This window comes from Hyaena hyaena, unplaced genomic scaffold (genome assembly GCF_003009895.1).
Source record: "Hyaena hyaena isolate Hyena2069 unplaced genomic scaffold, ASM300989v1 scaffold_224, whole genome shotgun sequence".
Classification (NCBI taxonomy): domain Eukaryota; kingdom Metazoa; phylum Chordata; class Mammalia; order Carnivora; family Hyaenidae; genus Hyaena; species Hyaena hyaena.
Window position 1 is genome coordinate 1,527,524 of NW_024080854.1, and position 25,943 is coordinate 1,553,466.

Here is a 25,943-nt window from a genome sequence, read left to right on the forward strand (position 1 = left end):
CAAACAAAAAACCCCACCAAACTCTGTAGACTCCCTCTACAGAACAACAGCCTATCAATCTACAGGATTAAAGGCCAAAACACACAGAACCCATGTCACTGTCCTCCCTACCAAGCCAAGGCAAGCCCAGCCAGGTTGGCTGAAAGACATTTAATATTACATGTGATCTCTGCCAGGTGCAGCAGGTCCAAACTTAAGATACGGATTAAAAAAAACCCAGATTCAAACTCTAATTGTAACAAATGTCTGTAACATTTATTCCTCCCATCTCTTTGATATAGCATCAAACACAAAGAACAAGTTGTACTCCCTCAAGCCACTCTGTAGATATGAACACCTTATGCAACAAAAGAACATTATAAGGAGCCTATCACCTCTTCCACCCTATTCCACTGCTGTTTCCTATCCCTTCCTCTGGGCAGTGCTACTATTGAAGTTTTGTTTTTTAGTGACTAAAGAATAAAGAAGGACTTTTAAGAATTGAAGAATATGCAAGAATAAGGACGTATGCTTATTCAAGAAGAGTATCTATCTTAAACACATGAGACACAGGTCATGAGACACAGACCTAGAAGCCATTTCTCTTTGTGGTGACCTCCTTATCTACCCTGAATTTTTCAAGAAAAGTCTGCAATTTGGGGTAGGGAAAAAAAGTGCATACCTTAAAAGCTTTCTTGGACTTAACATTCTTGGGTTAGACTTCTAGCAATGGCAGTTGTGTTTCTAATTGAAGGTCAATTAAAGAATCCCATGAATAACGCAAGATTTCTAACCTCCCAAAACGTTTTATCCCTCCTTCCTAGCAATAGAGAACTGATCATTCTCAACATTAGACACAGTGGATTAGGAATCTAACATTACCTTGGTCATAACTCAAAACATTTTTAGAGAGGAATTTAGTTTACCCTCAACGTTTTACAGATGAGGAAACTGAGGCTGAAATCATTAAATGAGTAATCCAAGATTACAGAACCAGCTAATGCTGGAGCTCAGAAGCAAAGCCAATTTATTCTGAGCCCCATCCCACCACAATGAGGTAGAAATATCCTGCTCATTTGTTCCTCCTAGTCTGACTCTCTTTAATCTTGGCACAAAATCCATAAATACTCTCCTCCAAAAGCATTTCTATAAGAATGTCTTCTTATACCTAATGGAACAGACAGGAAACTCATCTCCACACAGGCTTACTAGAATGGTCCTCGTTGATTTAATAATTTAGTCCATTTGGGATAGAACAAGAAGTAACTATTTTTTTATAATAAGCTTTCCTGCCACCTCAATTTCCTAATTCTTCCTTGTTCACAAGAAATAAAATTTCAACATCATGGACTTTCCCCTATCTAACTGGAGCCAAGAAAAAAAAAAAAAAGGAAGAGGAAAGTAATAGAACCAAGAGGTAGGAGACATTCAATCTACCAATTGTTGTCATTTAATACAGGTATTTCATTTCATCCATTTCATCAACTAAGAGGTATACGTAATACCCTTCCCTAACATCCTGATACTGGCATGAACAAAACAACTTCACAGTCTAAAGAAGACAGCTAGCTTCACAATGCACAGGCCATGGAAAGGCTACAGAAAGAATACCAAAAGCAACCAAGAGGTTAGGAGCTCTCCCAGGCCACCTCCCACCCACCCACCACTCAGCTCTATCAGTCCCAACCTTCCTTGCAAACCCACATTGAGAGAAACCCAACAGTCAGAGAATCTGACTCACTTAAATCTTTAACCAGGAAATGACTTGTGATCCAAGTATTTAGTAGTTCCCCCTCATCTACAGAGGATGTGTTCCAACACTCCTACTGGATAACCTGAAACTAGGCCTCAGTTTCCCTAACTGGCTCTTTTTTCTCCTACTCCCAGGGTTTCCTTAAGATTCTGTCCCCAGACCACTTTTTCCTTCAATTATACCCTTACCAATATCCTTACTGATAACTCCCAAAAATGTGCCTTGTATCCTGATCTTTTTTCCTGAGCTCCAGACTCACCTTCCCTACAGCTTTCTAGACCTTTTCCACCTGGATACTAGGGATGGGTACTTCACACCGAACATGTACAAACTGTCTAAACTAAATCCACCTCCCTGCCCTCCATGATATGAACATCGGCTCACTCAGTCCTAGATGACCTAAAAACCTCAGTCACAGCAGACTCTTCCCTCCTTTCTTCTTACATTATGTCTAATCCAATACTATATAATATACTTCCAATACTATATAATATACCTCAACTGCCACAATTATCATTCATTGCTTTCCATTACCAATGCTGCTACCTTAATTTCTCCTCTCATTTCCACTCTCCTGGTCATGATGACAACAGTTTTCAAAGCATTCTGCCCATTTGTCATTCTAATCTGGTGGTACCAGGTAGAATGAATTGGTCTCCCTAAGCTGCAATCCCAATCATATCACTTCTCTTCTTCATTGATGAATTTGCGTTTGATGGGAAATAAATACAAATTCCTTAACCAGACATGTTTTAATAGCCAAGTTGAAGTAAATATTTGAGTAGACAAAGCTAATGAAAGTGCTAGAACAGAATGTCTAAAGGTTGTAATTTCTTAATTTGTCGTATCTCAGTAGAGCTTCTAAAATTTTAATGTATACACAAATTACCTGAAGGGCAAGCTGCTAGTATCCTGACTCTGGGAGTAGGTCTGATGTGGGGAGACTATGCATTTCTAATAAGTGAATGCTATCTGTATTGCTTTGAGTAGCTCTGATACATATCATACTCCACTTTTCTTAATACATTTGTAGCAGCCATACACATCATTCTTCTCCCCACACCCATGCTATTCTGTCACCTGTTGTCTGTCTCAAGGCCAGGGGCTTCAGAGACAGCACTGGGCCCAGACTGGTCTAAAGCCTTCCCAGAGATTTGTTGAAGCAGGAAACATAATACGATTCTGACCAGTGAGCCACAGAGTGTAGTTTGCCAGAAGACTTAAGAGAAACGTGCTCTTCACTGAAAAAAGAGACACATGTAAAGAAATAGAACCTTTTCCTCCCCTGTGTCCACTGCTTACCTCCAGTTTCTTCTACCATTTAGTGACCTTAAGGGAAGCTGACCCAAGAATGAGAAAGATAGGCTTAAGAAAGCAGAGGAGAGGGGCACCTGGGTGGCTGAATCTGTTAACCGTTCCACTCTCTGTTTCAGATCAGGTCATGATTTCACAGTTTCATGGGTTTGAGCCCTGTATCAGGATCTGCGCTGGTGGCACAAAGCCTGCTTGGGATTCTCTCTCTGCCCCTCCCCGACTTGCACGGTCTCTGTCTCTCTCAAATAAAATAAAAAAATAAAATGAAATAAAATAAAATAATAAAATTAAATTAAAAACTTAAAATATTAAGAAAAGAAGAAGAAGAAGAAGAAAGCAGAGAAAGAAAGGTTGATGCAATCTCTATACTCAATTAGCCAACTATGGAACATGCTACTTCAAGATTCGTGTCATAGAAGTCCCTCATTTTTTACGACAAATGTTGGTATTTTTCTGCTCCATGAAATTAAAACCATCCTAATTATTATAAGATTGTTCCAAAACATGCATCTCAAGTGTCATTCAACATATTTAGAGAAAGGTAGGCAGAAATGAGGAAGAAAAAATTGGAAATTAGTGGCCCAGCATGAATTCCCAAATCCTAAGAATCATCTTAACCTCCAAAAAACTTCCCTGATACTTGAGCCCCCCAAAGGCTCAAACTCTTCAATTTGAGTAGCTTCTGCTATTTTGGGGGTGGCATTCTGTGTTCTTAGTAGTAGCTTCTGAATATTCAAAAGGCCTTCCTTTCTACAAAACTTTAATGTGGAGGTTTTAATCACTCCTGGCTCTGTATTATATCAAACACTCCCTAAATTTTAATTCTTTGCTTAGATGCCTGTCTGCAACACTTTAAGGGCACTAGCTATATTATATTATTAAAAACATTATTTTCTCAACACCTGACTCAGCACCTGACACAGTGCAGGCACCTGATAACGTGTAAATAGAGATCAAGACTTATATTCTCGGGGCGCCTGGGTGGCTTAGTCGGTTAAGCGTCCGACTTTCGCTCAGGTCATGATCTCGTGGTTCGTGGGTTCGAGCCCCGCATCGGGCTCTGTGCTGACTGCCAGCTCAGAGCCTGGAGCCTGTTTCAGAGTCTGTGACTCCCTCTCTCTCTGACCCTCCCCTGCTCACGCTGTCTCTCTCTCTCTCTCTCCTAGAAATAAATAAAACATTAAAAAAAAAAAAGACTTATATTCTTGTATTTAGTGAACTTGAGCAGCCAATAATATATATCATTTGTCAAAGTTCAGTTTAAATGTAATCTCCTCCTAGAAATTTTTCTAAACTAAGCATGGTTGCCCACTACATGCTCAAACGGTAGATTCTTCTACCTTTCCTTTATAACATCATGCTTGTTAAAATTTACTCAATGTCTATCTTACCCAACAGGTTATAATCTGAGTAAAAATATATCATGTCTATTTTGTTCAGGCTGTATTCCATGCCATCAGTTCAGAGCCCAAGGCAGGGCTCGAATCATGAGGTCATGACCCAGGACGAAATCAAGAGTCTGACACTTAACCAACTGAGCCACCCAGGCTCCCCTTCACTATCTTTAGATATTAAATAAATTTGGGCAATTTATATATTTAGATTTACCTTAATTTAGGAAAAATATAATCCATGTCATTTAGTCATAAGAAAAATCAATTAGTTGATTTTATACGACCTTTTAGTATTAAAGTCAATGTTGATTATTTCTGATTGCAAACTAAAGCACTGTTTACATTTACACAGATTTTTTTAAATGACTCAGTTCTATATAAATATTATGCTTAATAAATGCTTTTTGATAAAAATAAAAGGTACCAGTCTTCTGAGAACTGTTCTAGCACTGAATATGCAGACATACTTGCTAATCAAGATTTTTGCTAATCATGTACTTCTTACTTAAAAAATTGTAACTATTAGAATTTACACATAAGCCAGATTTCTCATTAATAATTGAGATTAACTTTGTTCCCATACAAGAATAGCACTTTAAATCTTGGGAAAACAAAAGAAAATATCACTTCTGGAAAACAGAACTTTCAGAAAAGATGTGTCAACTACTTGAGTAATATTGCCTTACATTAAGTTGAACAGATACAAGAAAGCATGTCAAAGGGCCTAGAACACACTAATTTGTTGAGAGGAGGGAAAAGAGATTCAACATAAAATCCTCATCATCAAGCACAAAAAATGATTTGGCAGGCCAGTCCTGTAATTTGATATATGTGCATTTAGTTAAAACTTCTAAGCTTGTTAAAGCTTTAAGGTCAGTGAGTCCTAGTCCCTTATCTTTGAGATGAAACCAGGCCTCTGAGATGCTGAGTTGCCTAAGGACACAGTAAGCAGAGCCAAGCTGGAATTCAAACCCTGGAGCCTTGCTTCACCTTCCTGGAAGAAGGTCTCCCCTTTCTTGGTTACATTTCCCTAGTTTGTCACCTCCAGGCATATGCCTGAATTAAAACATGCAAAAATCCAACTAGGTCTATAAAATGAGGTTTTTAGGTGAGGTTAAAATTATTTAACAGAATAAGCATCCTTTTATGCTCTTCACCTTTTCCCTCTATACTGTTTGTTTTCTGCAATGAAAAAATATCGAAGTTTCTATGCACTCTGTAAATATTTTATTATGAGACTAAGCATTTTATCATTGGCATAAGTAAATCTAAAACAGTGCATACAACTATGTTGTTTCATTTTCCTGCACTCTTTGGAAGTTTTAAAATTCTAGGCAGGGTTTAAACATAAATGAAACATCATATCAGCCTTTGCCAGGACAGCAACCAGAGGAAAGCAAACTCTAAACACCTTGTCTGCAGGCTCCAAGGAGCAATGGAGCTCTTGTTAAAGGAAATATTCCCGAGAATAGTATTTTTTTCTTTGGTGACTAATCTTATTCAAAAGCGGATTAAGCATATGACTATTTTATGTACAAGAATAGATTGAATATTTTTTACAATATACAAGTGAACTCATGGAGAAACAGGGAACTCTCTTGATTTACATAGGAAAAATTAAGTATCTAGAAATATTTTGGAAAACAAAACTTTTTTTGTTTATGTAAGTTAACTAAGACAAAATAGCCAATTTCTCCATGGTTCTCAAAAACCTTAATTGTCAAAATGGTTTGGGGGCACAATCGATTTCTTTTGGCAATGACTGAGAGAAATAAACAATGGGACTGATGATGGCAGAGGCAGAAACTCAGCCCTAAACAATTACTCTGCAACAAACTAAAAGAGATGCCTGCATCACCAACAGAGAACTGGGAAACAGCTTTCAAATGGAGAATTATCCCCTTTGTCACACTTAAAGCCCAATCAAACACATAGCTTAATTTTCTTTTGATAACTGATCAAGCCAACTTTCAAAGAGTTTAGCAAGTTATTAATAGAAAGATGCATGCCTGGTAGAAGAATTTGAGATCTAAGACATATGGTTTCAATTAATTGTCACTGTGCCTGGAACAATTCATCAAATCATCCAAGATGAAGATGTCCAAAATTCAAACACCATTATACCAAGTTCAAAATATGATAGTTTACATTTTTTTTAATGTTTTATTCATTTCTAGGAGAGAGGGAGAGACAGCGTGAGCAGGGGAGGGTCAGAGAGAGAGGGAGTCACAGACTCTGAAACAGGCTCCAGGCTCTGAGGTGGCAGTCAGCACAGAGCCCGACGCAGGGCTCGAGCCCACGAACAGCGAGATCATGACCTAAGCGAAAATCGGTCGCTTAACCGACTAAGCCACCCAGGCGCCCCAAAATATGATAGTTTAGAATATACAGGCGGTATCAAAAGGATACCAGTCTTTAGAAAAAGTCAAGCTTCTAAAGAGATTCATAGCAATCAAAACGGTGGTAAGTGAATCATAATACTTCCTCATTCACTAAATCCCAAACCCTCAGAGGTTCTTTCCCCCAAATTTTATTCTAATAATGTTGAGATTTTCTCCGCTGGCATAAATTCTGGATATCAAGAAAAATCAGATTATGGAAAGTTAGTACAATCAACTCTTACTTATTTTTTATACATAATCCACAGTTTGACTTTGAAATATTTGTTTATATTAACTTTTCAAAAATGGATATATCTGACTTTCTGAGAACTAATAATATCTGCACTTATGCATAAAAGTACCAAATACAACTTGGTGGAAAATAAAAAAACTACAGTAGATTATTCTTTTACCTGGAGCATTTTCATTATTGGGCCAACTAGTGTTATTAAATATCCCATTATTTTATTTTTTTTTAAATATTTTTATTTATTTCTAGGAGAGAGAAAGAGAGACAGCATGAGCAGGGAACGGTCAGAGACAGAGGGAGACACAGACTCTGAAATAGGCTCCAGGCTCTGAGCTGGCTGTCAGCACAGAGCCCGATGCGGGGCTCGAACCCACGAACCGCGAGATCATGACCTGAGCGAAAGTCGTACGCTTAACCGACTAAGCCACCCAGGCGCCCCAGTATCCCATTATTTTAAAGTTACTACAATTCATAAAATTACTATTTTCTATTTTAAAAAATTCACATACGGAGAAGGGTCTCTGTGAAGTGGTATTACAAGAAAACACCTACTGTCCAAAATTTAACATTTTAGAGTAATTTCCTTTTAAAGTTATTTTTCAATTTATCTTCAGAATATTAAAATGGCACTTCTGAGAAGTTTACCAGTTAATATTTCTTATTTCTCTAACATTCCCTATCAATTTCTTTTTTCGGTACGCTTTCACAAATTAAAACCATCCATCTTACTGTAAGAAAGACACAGTTATCAAGAACAAAAGCAATTTAACCATAGAGATTACAAAGTTCATGGTAGAAAAACAAAGTTTTCATCAGCTCAACTCTTTATTCTGAGTTTCTTTTAATTTTCCATTTATAACTGTGATTCTGAATTTAACTAAGTCCCCCTCTCTGTAGCAACATAATGAATCCTAAGACTTATCTTTAAAAAAATGAGGAGTGGGTCTCAGTCATTGCTTTGTCCCCTCTACTACTGCCTTAGTAGATTCCATGTCACAATTCCCTTGGTCTAAAAACATCCTAGTCATCTAAATAATCAGCAATAAGCTAAATTTAGTTTCAGGATTTGAGAAGAAACAGCCAAGGCCCAACCTCCACAACCAGATCCCAGAATGCATCTCATCCATATATTCATCTGAGACCCCTCCAGTTAAAATTAGCTCAGCTAATCCTCCCTGGCTAGCGGCCATCTACCAAGCGGGAATCATAAAAATAAAGTCATAAAGAGAGAATTCCAACAAATGGGAAAGTCGATAGGCCTCAAATGTTTAAGTGACGCAGAGATACTCAAATGGCTTCCCCCGAAATATAAGAAAGTACCTCAAATTAAGAATATTAAAGGACATTTTTATATAATTTAGATAGATAATGGCCTATTAAAAACATTTCAAAAAAGTCCTCTAATATTACAGTATAAGCACATAACATGGCTTTAGCAGGCTAGATAACTGTAGTTCCTGCACCATTTATAAACTTCAAATCACATAGAGAGATTATCTGATAGCTCTCACAACTTCTAAAAAAGCAAATTCCCAAATGACACCCACTAACAAACCTGACAAAAAGTCACAGCTGCTGAGGACCCCTAGCACCTCCAACTGTTACACGGATTCCCTTCTAAACTCCGCTAGTACTCACATTTAGAGTAATTGGGGGCCCTGCAATAATCCCTGGAGTGGAGAAAACTAGCAAGTGGGAAGTAATTTCACAAGCAGGCAGAAGATGACCTGAGAGCAGAACAGCTAGGGAATTAGGTCTTCTCTTTAGGAAAGAAGAGTCTTCCTATAAGAAAGATACTTAAGTGCCTGAGGAACACTGACTTGAGAGATGGACAAAGAAAGGTGAAGCTTTTTTCGGCCAAGGAATGTATACTGAAAATGCTCTTGCCTATAAACACTAAGCATTTTCATTAACTGAACATTTCTACCTAATGACATATTGGTCAAAGTGCTTGAGATCGGAGATGCCCAGCCTTCCTACAAAGCACACTGCCTACACTTGGGAGAAGAAATTCAAGCCAAGTGTAGCAACCCCAAATCCTGCGAGGCATTCAAAAACACATGTAAACAGCACAAAGGTATAATACCTCGATGTTCTGAATTTCAAGTGCCTGCTATAAGGAATACACATGTAAATGCTCAAAATATTTTTACTGACTCCACTGAAACAAAAACTGTCACCAATTATCTATTAGTATCACAATTTAAGCTTCCTCTCTCCCACTCTTGCACTTTTTTTTTTTTTTTTTTAAATATGTCAACTCCCAAGTCCTGGGGACCTAAACACCAAACTTAGAATAGGAAAATAAAGAACAGTCATACCTGTTTTGTTTCTATTTATTTCTGTTGATGTCATATGGTTATGTTTATGGTGGCAACGCTATCTGAATGGCCACCACCACTTCAAGAAAGAAAAGGAAAACTCACTGGCCATCTATTATTTTATGTCTAGGACACTCAATTAATTCATCTCATTTCAGCTTCTCAATAACCCTGTGGCAAAGTACTGATACCCAATGTTTATATAAGTAGAAACTGAGATTCAGAAAAGTTATGTACTTAAGATCACCTGTCAGAATTCAAACCCAAATGTAAATCTTTCTTTCATAACATTTATGTAATCTAAGTGATGTTATTTAAAAAAAAAAAAAAACCTATAACTGAAAATAAAAAAAATGTAGGCTATCCTACTAAAAAGTAAATGGAAAATGCTAAGTTTCTCATTTGTCATCCATGACAAATTCTCCTAGAGCATCCTTCACTTCAAGGCACTATTTCCCGCAGGGATATAATATTATCTTTGCCCACAGGGAACTGACAGTCTAGTCAGAGAAACAAGCCATTTATATAGGTTTTTAATAAAAGAGGCAACAAAAGGTACTGGAAATGACAAGGGTTTTAGAAACATTTAAATAGGAATTTGAAAGCTTACTAGCTGTGAACTTTGGACAGCATACTTAAATTTCCTCAACTGTAAGGTCATAATTAAAAGCTACCTCTTAGGGGCTCTTGTGAAGTTTAAATGAGACAACAGGTGAAAACAATCAGGGGCCTAATTGTTCAATCTTTCGCCTATGGCACGAGCTAAGTGTCAATGAGTGGAACTATCAGAAAGTGATACAGGAAAGATCAATTTAACCTGGTACAAAAAAATTCAAAGACAAAAATCCCAACCCTTACATTTTAAAACATATCTGTGGAGACAGCTAAGTTAATAGCCAACTAGGTTTATCATTTGTAACAGCAGCAGTGTTAATTAAACATATAGAGGGTGTATAAAGTACAAAATTTAAACAATAATGAAGGGAACACAATCATGTTAAATTTGTTGGGGGGAGAGGTATCATCTTTTTGAGCAAAACTGCTAATTTAAAAGGAAAACTGCCATTTAAACCAAAAGTGGATGGCAACTAAATGCAATGTTGGGTTGAACATGGAACAGTAGCCTGGCTCTTCAGTTTATTTAACAGTAATGTACTAATGGTAATTCCTTAGTTTTGAGAAATGTGTTACTTTTCCATAAATCTAAAAGTATTCCATGATAAAAAGCAGATGACAAGGGAAAGGAATATGCACAGCAACTCTTAGGTATTGCCACATGATTCTGGATCACCTGAAGACGTTAGCCATTAACAGCAAAGGCTGCGAAATCGGTCAATACACATCACCTCCACAAGTTACTTTAAAGCATAACTATAAGTAATACCTGAAGTACAATATTTTTAACTTTTAAAGAAAAAAAGACTTGTCCACTTTTTCCTAGCATACTCTTGCAAAAAGCAGCTTTCTGGTAATTTTGCTATTGCTGTTACAAACCCAGCAAAGTTACCTCTGTTTTTCCATTCTTGACTAAGACATTTATTCAATCTGAACATAAACAGCCTCTCTCATCATATATAAGGTAGAACAAGAATTTGAAAGTCTAAATGACAAGTGACATTTCTGAGCTTAGTGCTAAAGGTAAGCATAACTGCCTCATTTGTTTCCATAAATAAGGCAGGCAAATACTCTTAATTTATTATACAAAACTCAAAGAAAAGTTAATAAAATGATATAAAACTTACTAAGGCATTTTTATTCCCAGGGTCAAATAATGGCCCTAAGTGACAATTTGTTTTTTAAAGTTCATCCTCAGAGTCACATTAAGTGGTAGTGAACTTTCACTACCTCTGTGTTCAGCAAGATAGCTGAAGCTTTTAAACTCTGGGATATGCAAGAAAAGGATTTACCTGCATACCAGAGTGCAAATCCTATGCTAAAAACTAGTGACAGGTTTAAGGGAGCACCAATTTCAATGTGTACAACCTACACACACACTCTCCAACATACAAGCAATGTTAACACTTAATTCAGAGGCATTCGCTAACCCCTTTAAAAAAACACATGTAGAATTTAAACGGCAATTCTCAAATTTCAAAGAAATCTTAATAATCTTTCCAAATTTCAAAGAATGAAAAAAAATAAACAGCAATGCAGCAAAGTCATTTCTCTTGCTGAAATGACCTCCAGCTTCTACGAGCTACTCCCGGTTTCGCAATAACTGAATCTGAGACTCAAACCACGTAACACACAAAACCGAGCAGAAGCACAGAACACTAAAGCTTCCCCAACAGTCCTGGAAAAACCCTCCTACGTTACCTCGGCCCTCACGGTTCCCCCGCCCTTGGGCGCACACATCTTTACCTTGACTTCCACCAGGAAAAGACAATGGGGGTTAATCAGGAGCCAAAATCCTGTTTTATCATCAGTTAACAGCCACTAACCTGGCAAGCCAGAGTGCTACTAACCTGATTTCAAGGAGGCAGAACTAAACTCAGCAGAGCACAGAGGTATAAATTATATGTATCCGAAATGCCAACCTAGCAGCTCAAAGCAGCTCAAATGTCAATTTAAGGAAAAGGGTTTCGCAAATAGCATCTCAAATGAACATTTCCACTTCCAAACCACCCACCAACCTCCCGACTGCCAGAACCCCAATTCGGCTGAAGCAACCGGAGAGACAAAAAGAAGGGTGTCTTACCTTGTACATATCTCGACATTTTAGGGATTTATTAAAATACTGATGTATATATATTAATATCTAGGAGTCACGCTATAGGGCACGTTTCTCTTCCTCCCCTGTTTTAACAACCGACGTGTTCTTTCTCCCCTTCCTCTGTTTAGCCACTTAAGAGAGTATTAAAAGCTATTAAAACTGCCTCAAAAAAAAAAAAAAAAACCACCCCAGGAAAACCTCCCCCACTTCCAAAAAGACAGAAGAAACTTAGTGCGACTGAGTCTGCCTCGAACTCCTGTCTACGCTGCGCTCCTGACACAAACCAGGGCCAGCTGGAGACTCCCAGAAAAGGTAAAATCACACGAACTTAAATTTCATCAATGAAAGAGGAGGATCTACAACGGCTATTTCACCGCCCCCCGCGTCCCCACGCCCTCCCGGGCTGGACGGCAGCAGACACTGGCCTGCCGCACCCCTCCCTCCCCCTCCCCCTCCCCCTCGCTGCCTTCCAGCCTCCGGCCGGTTCCCCGGGAAACCTCGGTCAACAGAGGCCCGCGCCCCAGCAGGGTCGAGGAAGCTGGTGAGGCCGGCAAAGAGGGGCAACGCAACCGTTTTTACCAGCCCATAAACACCCTGGGACTAGAAGTCTGTAAGAATTCCGCGCGCCCGCGGGCGGGCCGGGGCCTCCAGCTCGCCCCCTTCCAGCAGCGAGGCGAAACCCAGTCGTGGCTTTTTCTCGGGAGGGGCCGAAGGTCATATCATCCCCATCCCGCAGCAAACACTAAGGGGCCTTCCGCGAGGCGAGAACCCGCAGGCAGCCGCGAGCCCGAGGGACTGGAATGCAGGAGTGCCCCGAACCCGAAATTCGGCCTCCGGGGCCACACAGCGGGTGGGGCAGAGGAGCTCTGTATACACATCTCCTAGAGGGAAACACACCCGCCCAAGGGGTCTTGCGAAGCCCGTCCCCGTCTCTCTGCAAACCGCCACCGAGACCCACCTTCCTCCTCTTCCTTTATCAGCTGGGAAATTGGGGGCGTTTATGGCGCCCCGGGAAGAAGGCTCGCAGGCTGAGAGAATGTCACCTCTGAGACACCTTTCTCTCTCCCCCTCTTCCCTCACAAATGCACAACTTGAACTCCTCGCCAACGATCGCAGCCCAGCTGCTGACCCCCTGTGCCCACCTGGCTGCCGGCTTCTGACACCCCAAGCCCCCACTTTCTCCCAAACACCTCCCCTCCCCCTCCATTTGGAGCAGCCCCCCTCAATGCGGAAATGTCCCCGCCGCGCAGACAGGCAGGAACAACCGCCAGTCAGAAGCCGAGTCGGATGCAGGGCCTGGCCAATGAGATGCGTGTAGGTGGCAGGGGGCGGAGTGTCTGTGGCCCGGGGGAGCTCCGTGGAGGTGGGCGCTGAGCAGGACACTGAGATCCGCACGTAGAAGCCGCCGCTGCTGCGGCGGGTCAAGGGGTGTTTCACCATTAAAACTCCCAGCCTTGTACGGTTACTTCAGCAAGGGAGAGAATCTGAAGCACGAGTGGTTATTTTTGCGGTCCATAAAAATGTTTCGGTTTACCAGGGATTGAAGATAGATACCTAAACAGCAGATAGAGCCAGAACGCTCCAGCGCTACTACCTGAGAGAGCTCTTCTCAGTAGATACAAGCTTCTACACTACATCTGGTCTGGGGAGGGTGAAGGTGCGTTAAGGAGTAAGCAGTGGGAAGTGTGGGGCCCACCAACAGAAGGAGGGATTTAGGGCGTGGAAACAAGTGCTGTTGAAGGCTCTGCCGCCAGAACCACCAAGGCCAGTCCCTTTTCCTGCAGAGAGTTCTGCTGTGATAGGCATTTACTTTAATAATCAAAGTGGCAACGGCTCGTTACCCCTCAAAACGCTTACCTTTACTATCCACAAGGTAAGAGGATGTTGAAAAATAGAACGTTGGCAGTAGCGTGGGAACTGCGAAAGGGCCAGCCCAGCGCCCGCTAAATCACACCTGGTATTGCCAACACCTGTAAGACTCAATGGGTGTATCTCAGACTTCATGACTCAGACCACGTCAGGACAGATGAATTGTCAGCGCTCTCTTAGAGGCCTGCAATAAACCAAGTAATTCCAGAAGAGTTTGACGCTTTGGGCAATCCTAATCAACCAAGGTAAAGTGAGAATTTTTTAATGATTCACCTGTAAACGAACTTAAAGCTTTCCAGTCTCATATATTCGTATGGAAATGTTATTAGACAAGTAACAGAAAAAGCCAGTGATTAATTTGCTTTCATGCTAGAGAGCAACAATCGTTGGTGATATATTTATTATGTGAAATCCAAAAAGATTGACCTCTCAGCTGTAAAACTAATTTCCCCAAATAAAACCAAAGAGTATCTAAAACCCAGATATCTACATTTTAATAATGGCATTTGGAGACAGGATCTTAATCAGAATCTCTGCATCCTTTGTGTGAGGTAGAGAAATTATAGCAGCACTAAGTAGAGTATTTATCAATCAGTGTTAATACCAAAATAAGATGCCACCAAAACATTTGGACCCCATAGGTTTGCTTAGCCTGCAAAAGATAAAGGGCAATGAAGAGTCTTTAATTGTACCAGATTTATGGTAGGAAGGATGATCAGTTATTTTCTACCTAAAGGTAGAAAGAAGGTTAAGGGAGAGGAAGTGAGTTTTAATTGCAACAAGAGCATTTGGTAATACCTAAGAATAACATCTTGATTTATGAATGATTAAATATTGAGACATCATACCAAAGGATGTTGTACATTTGCCTCAAGAAATCTCTAGAGTAGGTGACTACCTGTCTTCAGCGGTTAAGCCCACAACCATCCAGAGGCTGGCTCTTAGAGAAGTAGCACTCTAATAGCTATATTCCCAAATATTATTTACAAATAGTGCTCTGTAAAATGGAATTCATTTATAGAGTGATTTAAATTTAAGTTTTGAGGCCCCAAGCATTTTGTAAAAGAGCCTCCCACTTCCTCAGAGCCACTAGAAACAATCTCTCTTGGCAGATCATGTGGGGATGAGGAGAAAGCTCATGACCATGGAGCAGTTTCAAGTCTGCTTAGAAGGCAATTGCCTATCTCTATATGTATTTATACATTTTAGTACCTGAAAAATCACTTTCTCTGGTGTGTGTGTCTGTGTGTTTAATCCTTTTTCTCATAATACACCACTTTGGAATTTCCCTTCAAGGTGCATGATGTTGATACATCTATCATTAGATATCTATAACGTGGATAGATAGATTTACAGATTAAACCTTTGCAGAAACTTGGGGGAGGGATCTAAAGGAAGATGAAGATGGGGCTTGGGAAGGAGTGTGTATGAGGAGTAAGTTGGAATGAGATGCGTTTTTAAGTTTAATGTTTGGCAGGTGTCTGGTACATATAGCAAGTACTAAGTAAGCATGTACTGAATGACCAGTTTAGTGCCACCAGTAAATAAGTTTTAAACTTTCATTTATATTTAGAGGTAAAGAATTTTTAATTTTTAGTTATTTCTACCTAGAATATGAACTTAGGCCAAAGTATAAGAAAAATAGCAGCAAATGCAAGGTCTTGATGACTTTACAGTAAGCTTTGCTAACTCCCAACATGAACATTATCCAATGAGAGGTGGTTTTGAAATTGCTAAAGTTTGAAGTAAGTGTACTTCAGCAATGTGTGTGGTCTCTTATTTTCTTCTTGTCTATCCTACTCCTATCCCCTATACACAAGACAATAAAGCAGAGCTGTTTTGGAGAACATGTCAGAGACATAAAAATTTCTGTGTCATGCCCAAAGTGTTTAGCCAAGAAACCAGGCAGCAATTATAAACTAGACTGTTGCCCACATTCGGTATTGGCTCCCATCTGTACCTATCTAAATTCTTGGCCACCCACATAAAAAAGGAAAAAAGGGGGTTGCTGTTAGCCAGAAATTGCCAGTTACTGACTAGATTTAACAATAGGACATTTCACTTGAGTCGAAAGGTTACTGAACAGGGTTAACTAGAAAAAGATATCAAATAATATCTGTGAGACAAACTACTAATAAATGAGTAGTCTAAAAAATGAATAGTGTTTCCAATTACTTGAGGAAGAGAAAGACTTCATTCTTTCCTGTTGCCAACACCCTGTTGTTAATGAATCAGGAAGTTTGCTGAAACAAGTTGTGAATTTAAATTATGACATATCCTTCCATTCATAGTATGATTTTCAAATTAAATTTACAGGTTATTTAACTTTATGTCCCCAAAGTAGCAATGATTTTAAATAACTAAGATGCTTTAAAAAAATGTTGTCTCACATTATAGGTAATTATCTAAGACTGATAAGAGTTGATAAATCTAAGTAGTTTTAAAAGTCATTAGGTTCAGAAGAATGTAGTTGAACTGCAACATGCATTATCTTGTTCACATTTATCAATAATTCCCCTCTAGATTCTCCTTTGAAAGTTGCATAGAGGGCAAGTCCTTAGTATGCTGTCTCCTGTTTCTCCTATTCTGCATGTTGCCCAAAGGAGAGTGTTTTTTTCACCATTTGCTGAGAAATGGTGATGCCGATGAAATTGTTGTATCTCACTCATGTGCCAAACTGGATCTCCAGATCCACCTTGGTGATAGAAGCAGAGGAGTCATTTCCTTTAATGAGTAGCCTAGGAATAACCATTAAAAAAAATCCTGTATTCTCTCAGGGTTTTTAATAATAAACACAGATCACTATGTAATCATAATTTGAAATTGCAAAAAGACTCACTAAGAAATAACACATCTCTTCTAAACGCAGAAGATAAAATAAACATTCTTGCTTTTCTGTGGTGATATATGTATAGATGATGAGACTACTTATTGACTTTGAAATCCTCATGGAGAAGAGCTGTGAAACAGAAAAGTATTCAGTTTAATCCTATTTTTTCTTCCTCTTTCAACCATATTAAAGATTCCCTGTTGTGCATTCCATCAAATGTCTTTTGATGATTTTCCAAACATCTCTGCCTCAGTGTAGCTTATTAAATTTCCTGCCAGTGCCACCACAGAGAAGGAAAGGATAAAGAACTTCTGTTCCCTAACAGTCTCAAGGAATCTATTTTAAGCATTTCACACCCACCACTCTAAGTATTAAAGAGAAGATCCTCAAGACTGTTCTTTGGATGAAGCCTAAATAATTTAGTAATTATATGTCATTAAATGGGTAATATGATTAGGGAATAAAAAGTGTTTTTCCGTCTCTACAGTGGGAAGGAGGAATATCATATTTAGAGAAAAGACCACAGAAAAAATGTGGTATATTCATGTCAAGTTCTGGTACCACTTTTCATTGAACCTTTAAATTTAAAGAATTCCAATAATGATATACATCTTTACAAAAAAAAAATCTAGTACCAAAATGTCCATAAAGAATAGCAAAAGATAGTTACCTCTCCTTACTCCAACATTGCACCCCAGAGGCAACCACTTTTTTTTCTGACAGTTATCTCAGTATAATACCTGATACTTATTTCTAAATATTTCTATCACTATTTGTTTTGGTTTCTAGATTTTAGGCATTATGTGTTTGACTTCCTGTGACAACAGATAGAAATTTTGTTCACTTAAAACCCTGGGCTGTTTTCTCCATTATATTAGTTTCCTAACTTTGTAGAGCTATATTTCCCAACCTTTTCTTCATCACAACACAGAGAAAATGATATTTATGTGGCATCATGGGATAACCTAGGAGTATGTGGGGATCTATATTGGATTGGTGATAAGTTAATTGCTTTTTAAATAATAAAAGCATGAAAATAACAAATGCAAAGTAATAGGGGAATTATTAGATACTGAGCTTGTATAAAACTCTGAGAGAAAATCTTTTCAAATTTTTGAAGGAGAAAATTGAACTTGCCTGCACAAACATGACCTTTTAAATCAGGTTTTATGCTTGAAAAAGCTACACATACTTCTGATCAAGACTTACAAATTATAATCTCCTCAAATTCTTGACAGTCACTGTGGTAGACTGAATAAAGGCCCTCAAAGATAGCCAGTTTTTAATTCCTGGGACCTGTGAATATAACCCTGTATGGTAATAGGGATTTCAAAAGTGTGACTGAATTAAGGATGTTCAGATCGAGAGATTATCCTGGATTATTTGGTTGGGCCCTAAATGTAATCACTAGTGCCCTTATAAAATGTAAGTAGAAGCGGGTGCCTGGCTGGACAGTCAGTAGAGCATGTGACTTGATCTCAGGGTCAAGCTCATGAGTTTGAGCTCCACATTAGGGGTAGAGATTACATTAAAAAAGAAAAGTATAATCTAAAAAAATAATAAGATGTAGCCAGAGGGAGATTTGAAGACAGAGAAGAAAAAAGTGATGTGAAGATGATGGAGGCAGGGGAAAAAAGGCAATGTGATTCAAGGCCATGAGCTAAGCAATGAAGACAGCCTGCAGAACCTGAGAAAAGCAAGGAAATTATTTCCCCCTAGAGCCTCCAGAAGTAGTTTGGCCTTGCTGACACTTTGATGTTAGCCCACAGAAACCCATTTCAGATTCCTAGCTTCCAGAACTATAAGAGAATAAGCATATATTGTTATAAACCATGGTTTATAAACCATGGTCGTGGTCACTTGTTTCAACAACCATAAGAAATGAATACAAGGCACCATTCGTAAGAAATGTTGCACAAATAGATTTAAAAAATTTTTACAAACCATTCTTTAGAAACCACTCAAAAATGTATAATGGTTGAAATTACATTCAAGGAATCAAGCAGCTCTTTTATTGACCAACACAATGATGAAATTTAATGTGATAAGGCAAATGAATTTTTAATTCAGCTAGACTTTTTTCTAGTATATATCGTTTAGGAATGACGAAGATTTAATTGGTAAAATACACATGTTGTTGGGTCAGTAAAACCAAAACTAGTTTGGATGCCATTAAAAGGGCATATAAGCTGCTAATAGTAGGAAGCATCTGATGTTTGTAGAGTCAGAGTTTCAGAGCCATCAAAGTTGCACCATCCGGGAGCTGACTGCGATGTGCTGAACACAGCCAGGGAGGTACTCTGCCATCTGGACACCTACTTCAGCAGCCAGCTGCCGAGCTGCTATTCACTTTGGGTATGTGGCCTGTGGAACTACTGAATGTTTTTCATCATTCTCTCCACCTGTAGAGACTCTGTTCCTCTTGGGCCCACCCACTGATAAAGACAGCTAGCAGCTGGAGGCAACCAGCCCTGGGGGTCCCAACTGCCTGCCCCAAGCCTTAAAGGCTCCATGTCATGCTTCACAGCTGTAAGGCATTCAAAGCATTGAATTAGGAAATTCTGGTCTATGTTACCCCTCCCACCACTGCTGGGCAGCACACCAAGAAAATGAGAATTTGGAGCACAGACCCATGCTGGGAGAGACAGGCCATTCTCAAATATCAGTGACTTTCAACCAGAGTTTTACAGAGAAAACATCAGAGGTTTGTAAACCCACTGAAGTCCTGGCTTTGCATGGATTTGTACAGTAACAAAAACTGAGATTATTGGAATAATAGAAATAAACTTATTGAAGAGTACTGTCTAGATTTGGAACATCACAGACAGATTCAGAAACTTTAAGCTGTTTGATACCTTTTTAACACAGACCAGCATGTGATGGAGATCAGATAAAGCTGCAAATGGAGTACCAGGATAATGAAAGAAAAGAAGGATCCGGGGGCACATGGTGGCTCAGTCAGTTAAGCACCTGACTTTGGCTGAGGTCATGATCTCAAAGTTCCTAAGCCTGAGCCCTGCGTCAGGCTCTGTGCTGACAGCTCAGGGTCTGGAGCTTGCTTGGGATTCTGTGTCTCCCCACCTCTTTGCCTCTGCCCTGCTCATGTTCTCTTTGTCTCTCTCTCAGAAATAAGGAAAACATTAAAATGAATAAATAAATAAGAATCCAGATAGAACAAAACTTTTTTAAAGCCATGTTAGCTTGAGAGTTTTACCAGTTTCCTAGTAAGAAGGAATAAAACAATGTTAAAGTCACACTGGTAAGTATCTGAAGTATGTGTGTGTGTGTTTGTGTGTGCGCATGTATATATATATAGTGTGTGTTTATTGGTATATATTACATATGTCTACATTTATTTGTAAAAACAGAAGTTGAGGCAAGATGTGTATGTTCCTGATTAAGTTCATTGCTTACTAAGCTGGGTATAGTATAGTTCATTCTATAGTGGTAAGTCAGTTTAGTCATTCTCATCTAAACTTTTTGTTGCTTTTAGATAGTCATCTTAAAGAACCCCTTCAGGTATTATTTTTGGAAAGGTTTTTTTCTCAACCTAGTACACCCAAATGATAACAGCCTGGGGTCCAAAAAGATTTAGAATATAAGCAGAATTGCTTGTTGTTTACATAGGTGTACTAGATTAAGTGTCTTTTACCTTAAATGATCAACCCTAAAACTGTACACACTGAAGTCCCTGCAGAAGAATCCATACCAAATATGTACCATCATTTAAGATTTTTGTTTATTTGTTTGCTTTGATTTATTGGCATTTTTTCTATCTCAGGTACTCATAACATATTGGTTTCTAGGGAGGCAGAAGAGTATATTGGAAAAAAACAGACTTTGGAAAGAGCCTGTTTTTTATCTTGAGTACGGCCACTTATAACCTGAAAACCTTAGATAAATTACTTGATTAGCTCTATGAGGCCTAGTTTCAAGAATAACAACTAATAACCAGTCTTACCTCTTATAGAGTTATAAAGATCATCTCACTCATTGTTGGCACAGAGTATGAGTGATGATAATGATTTCAGTTAATGATTTCCTGTATTGCCTTGATATAACATTAACCTGAAGTTACTATTACTCAATCATTATTACGTATTAAATACCTATATTCCCTCCATAGATCGTAAGCTCTTTGCGAGCAAGAAGCTTATCTGCTTGTATCTCTAGAGCATATTACAGTCCTTGGCACTCAAAAGAAATTTGTTGAACTAATTGTCAAGTGAAATATTTATGACTGAACTCCCATTATTTCCTCAGGAACCATGTTTTGGATTGCAAATGGTCAACTTATAAGTTTACTTTTAGAACACTAAAGGGGGGATTTCAAAACAAACTCTGTTGTGGAGTGCTTGAGTGGCTCAGTTATTTAGCGTCCAACTCTTGATTTCAGGTCAGGTCATGATCATGCATGGTTCCTGGGGTTGAGCCCTACATTGGGCTCTGTACTAACAGCATGGAGCCTGCTTGAGATCCTCTCTCTCCCTCTCTCTCCCCTCTCTCTGGCCTTCCCCCAGTCTCTTTCTCTCAAAATAAATTAAAAATAAACTTAAAAAAGAACAAATTTTGTTATGATAGGGTGTTTGCAAATATGGCCATCCTGTGCCCCACTCCTTTGCAATATGACTTTGTCATTCATCCCATTAAGACTTTCTTTTGGAGTCTTTTTCTCCCAACATGGCTTCAGCCCAGTGATTTGTTTTGACCAGTAGAATGAAGCTGAAGTGATATTGTGTGACATCCAAGCCTTAGCCTCAAGAAGCTTTTCAACTTTTAGTCTCCCCTTTGTAATGCTGTATGAAGAAGCCACTTCTAACCTACTGGAGAGTGGCAGGTCACATGAAGTAAAATTTTTCCATTTGAGGCCCCCTAGACCAAAGAACAGCCACTGCCAGTCAAACTGTTAATGAGACAAACTGGTCACTTAAGTGACTGAGATAGGACTATAGAAGAATCGGTAGCCTAGCTGAGCCAAATGCAATACTACATATTGTTACACAGTACAGATGACTGATAGACCCATTAATGTAGTGTCAAAGAAAAAATGAAACCATACTCATTTACTCTTTGTTTACCCCCAGAACTGTCCTTAATATTTGCACACTGGGACTTTATTTTTTAGCCCAATCATTTCTCACCTCTAAATTGTATTCTCCAAACCCTTCTGAGGAAGAGATTTCTTTTAATCACTTTCCTGGTTAAATCAATATCCCTAAATGTAGAGATTTGCTTTTCAAATGGAACTTTTGAGATTCTTTAAATTTTTTTCTTTCATCTTTAAAATTTATTTTAAGGAGAAAGAAAGCACAAGCGAGGAGAGATGGGCAGAAGGAGAGAGAAAAAGAAAAAAAATCTTAAGCAGGCTCTATGCTCAGCATGGACCCCAGTGTGGAGCTCAATCCTATGACCTTGGGATCATGACTTGAGCCAAAACCAAGAACCCGACATTCAACCAACTGAAACACACAGGCACCCTGGAGATTCTCTAAGTGGAATAAGATAGGTTTTGATTTTAAAATATATTTTAAACATAATGTAAAACGTATTGTTTTAAAGATACAGTAGATACTTCCAAGTTTCCAAGGATATTTCTTGCATTGCTTTAATAAAAAGAATGAAGATACAACTCAAATGTCACTAACAGGGGAATAAATTATAATAACTACATTTGGTAGTATATATATTGACGTGGAAAGATAGTCCTTATATTCTAAATGAGGAAAAACAATCAGGCTAAAAATATGTATGTTAGGCCAGTTTTTAACAAACTTTTATTAAAAAAAAGTTTGCTTGCCTGTTTGTTATCTAAGACCGGATAAAAATACACCAAAATGTTAATGGTTATGTCTGGGTGGTAAGATCATGGGTGAATTTTCTTTTCTTTTTTTTTAAAATGATTTTATTTACTATTCTATGAATAGGTAGTTGTACAATAAAAATAAGTCATGTTTAAAGCATAGATCTACCTAACAACAAAGAAACACCATATTCCAGCACCAGTATTCATCAACCTAGTCCCTCAGTCATGAATATGGAAAATCAAGAATTACCCAATATTTGAAGAAAACTAACTGCACCAAAGAGAAGGACAGTGATAAAACAGGAAACCTAAATATGAAGGACATGAAGATTGATTCAGAGAATTAAAAAAAAAAAACTATAATAAAAAAACAAGCTATAGAAAAGCGACAGAATATAAGAGATAATGCTTGGGAATTAAAAATGTGATTACTACAATTAAACCATTGGGTAGAATGAATGAAAGGTAAAGTTCAAGGAATACTTGGAACATAGGGCAAAGAGACAAAAAGAAAATATGAGAGAAAAACTATGATATGTGGTGTATCAATCTGGAAATTTCAGCATCCACCCATGTTCATTCTATTAAACTTGAAATTAGTGTCACAAATATAAAACTTTTTTTTTCTAAACACTTTCTTCAGGCATGACCTGTCAAATTGCCCTTTCCTGCCTCTTGACAATACTGCTTACTTTTAGCTTTCAAGTCTCTAGTAGTTAAGTTCCAATTTCATATCCCATTTAAATCTCATCCCCCCATTCCCCCAATCATTTTGGCTCAGGCTTTACTTGTGGCTCCGGAAATCTGTAGTTGAGAGGGAAGTATGTTTGCATTTTCATTCTTGCCACTCCTTAAAAAATACCCAACAGTTGACATTGATGTTGGTGTTCCCTTCTTTTGAGAAGTGATTTCCAGTCTTCATACCTCACTTGGTTTAGAAAGTAGGAAACACACTCCCCTGCTCCCCTTGGAAAAGATACTGCGCTCTTGCCTACAACAATGCTGACAATTTCTTTATCACTATCCCTCCTCAATCATCTAATCATAGACATGGGATAGATGGGGAAGGGTGGTTAGGGTTCTGGTTGGAAGTAACAAAGCTCTAATTGTTGAGCCTTTCTCTTTAAAATGAGAAATACTTAACACTTCTTGGTACTGAGCTTGACATATCACCAACTCTAGGGCAATGGGATAAATCCCACTCAAATTCTATGGTGTGTCAAAAAGAGTTTCCAGGGAACAGAGAACAGAAAAATTGAAAATTAAATAAATAGTAAAATGTGAAAAGAAACAAGTTTTTAGATGAAATGTGTTCATGAAAAACTAAACTGGATGGCCCACACCATTTTCTTTTTCACCTTCTTATGAAGTTTCAGAGCACAGTTTCATTCACTTACTCATTCAACAAATATTGAACACTGCCAAAAACCAGACTCTGGTGAGCCACAGGTTTATAATAATGAACTTAACAGAGAAATTTACTAAGTGGGGGTGATAGATTATAAACAAGTAAATAAAATAATAATTAGTTAAATAATTGCAGATTGAATTAAAAGTTATTAATGAAATTGAGAATAACAGGGAGCATCAGATTCACTCTTCTTACCTTCCTGTGAGCTGCCTTTTCCCCTTAGAAATCCCAAACTCCTTTTCCTTTCCTTTAGCTCAGGAAGATATATAAACTGCAATCAAGTTGCTGCCTTTCGATTCTCCTATCTCTGTGGGACTCCTAGATGTACATAAGTATATGTGCCCAAATAAAATTTTGTTTTTCTGCTGTGAAAAAAAAAAAAGAATAACAGAGAGCATCAGTACAGTAAGATGGTCAAGAAAAACCTCTCTGAGAGATAGCAGTTAAGACTATTAACTCGGGGGTAAATTACAAACCACGCTATTCCTTTTCCTAGATTACATAGAATCCAGGGCTTAACATGCAGGCCATGAGCATTTAAGCTAAAATCTGAAGGATAAAAAAAATCAGCCGCATAAAGACCTGTGGAGAATGTATGCCAGATAGCACAGCAAGTATGGAGACTCTGCAATAGAAGGAACATTGTGTATTCTAGGAGATGACAGGAGGCTGGAGTGAGGAAATAAGGAGTAGAAAATGGCAAGAGAGAAGGAATGATTTTGGAGAAGTAGGAAGGAATCAGTTGTGTAGAGCTGTCTGTATAGATTTTGGTTTTATCCTAAATGCAGTGGAAAGCAATTCACTCAAAGCAGGGAACTGACATGATCTAATTTACATTTTAAAAGAATATAGAGAGAGATTTTGAAGGTGAAAGTAACAGGAATTTGTGACGGATTCATTAAGGAGGGAGGAGTCATAAGGAGTAAATGAACAGGAAGGGTCAAGGAGCACAATTTATCGCAGGATCATTTATTGAGGTGGTAAAGGCTGAGGGAGATTAGATTTAGGGAGAGAATTTTTTTGGTCATGTTAAGTTTGAAATGCCTGGGAGATGTACAAGAGAGATGTTAGAATCTGGAGCTCAGAAAGGAAGACTAGCCTACTGATATAAATTTCGGAATTTTCAGCAGATAGTTTTTAAAGCCACGAGAATGGGTAAGATCATGTAGGAAGAAGGTGTAGAGAATAAAACAGAGAGTACAGGAACTCTGGCACTCAGAGGTTATATAAAAAGGAAAACATGTGAAGGGGAATGAGCAAGAGGAGTCAGTTATTTAAGCAAACCAGGATAGTGTGTGGCGTCGAGTCCAGAAATGAGAGTATCAGAAAAGGTCAGTAATAAGAGCTCCGTTAAACTGAGGACAGAAAAGAGAGTCAGCTGAGTAGGGAGTCAGTCACCTTTATAAGAGCAATAAAGTGATGGAGAGATTGAAGTAGACTGAAGTTTTTGCCATTTATCTCATCAGCAACAGCTGTTGTTGTTTATTATATATGGAGAGAGAGCACCAGCAGGGGAGGGGGCAGAGAGAGAGAGAGAGAGAGAGAGACTCCTAAGCAACATCATGCTCAGCATGAAGAGGCTTGACCTCACAACTCTGGGATCATGACCTAAGCCAAAATCAAGAGTTGGATGCTTAACCTACTTAAGCCACCTAGGCACCCCTAGCAACACTGATTTTTAAGACAGTAGAACAATACCTTCAAAATTCTGAAAGAAAATTATCCTGAACTTAGAATTGTATAAACAAAACATTCAAGGAAAAGGACAAATTAGGGACCTTTTCACTTTTTGGTAAGGGGTGGGGGAGGAACTCCTATGCATCTTCTCAGGGAAAAAAGAAATGCTGAAGGAAATGTTCCCACAAAATGAAAAGAGGACTCAAGACAGAAACACAGGAACTAAGTAAGAGAATATTTCAGAAGCA

General features: G+C 38.5%; 1 protein-coding gene across 2 annotated transcripts in view; it reads right to left on the minus strand.

Annotated features, from left to right (window-relative positions):
• UGP2 (UDP-glucose pyrophosphorylase 2) overlaps positions 1-13,275 on the minus strand; it is a 62,673-nt gene extending 49,398 nt beyond the window's left edge. Inside the window, exon 1 of one of the 2 annotated variants that reach the window (XM_039243171.1) lies at positions 13,064-13,275. Coding sequence is in view for 1 of the 2 variants with exons in the window: in XM_039243170.1 (XP_039099101.1) it covers positions 12,091-12,109 (19 nt within the window). In the remaining variant the exon portion in view is untranslated. Of the gene's footprint in view, positions 1-12,090; positions 12,451-13,063 lie in introns of those variants that run through there. The other variant, XM_039243170.1, reaches the window with a different exon arrangement.
• Between the last annotated feature and the right edge of the window lie 12,668 nt (positions 13,276-25,943).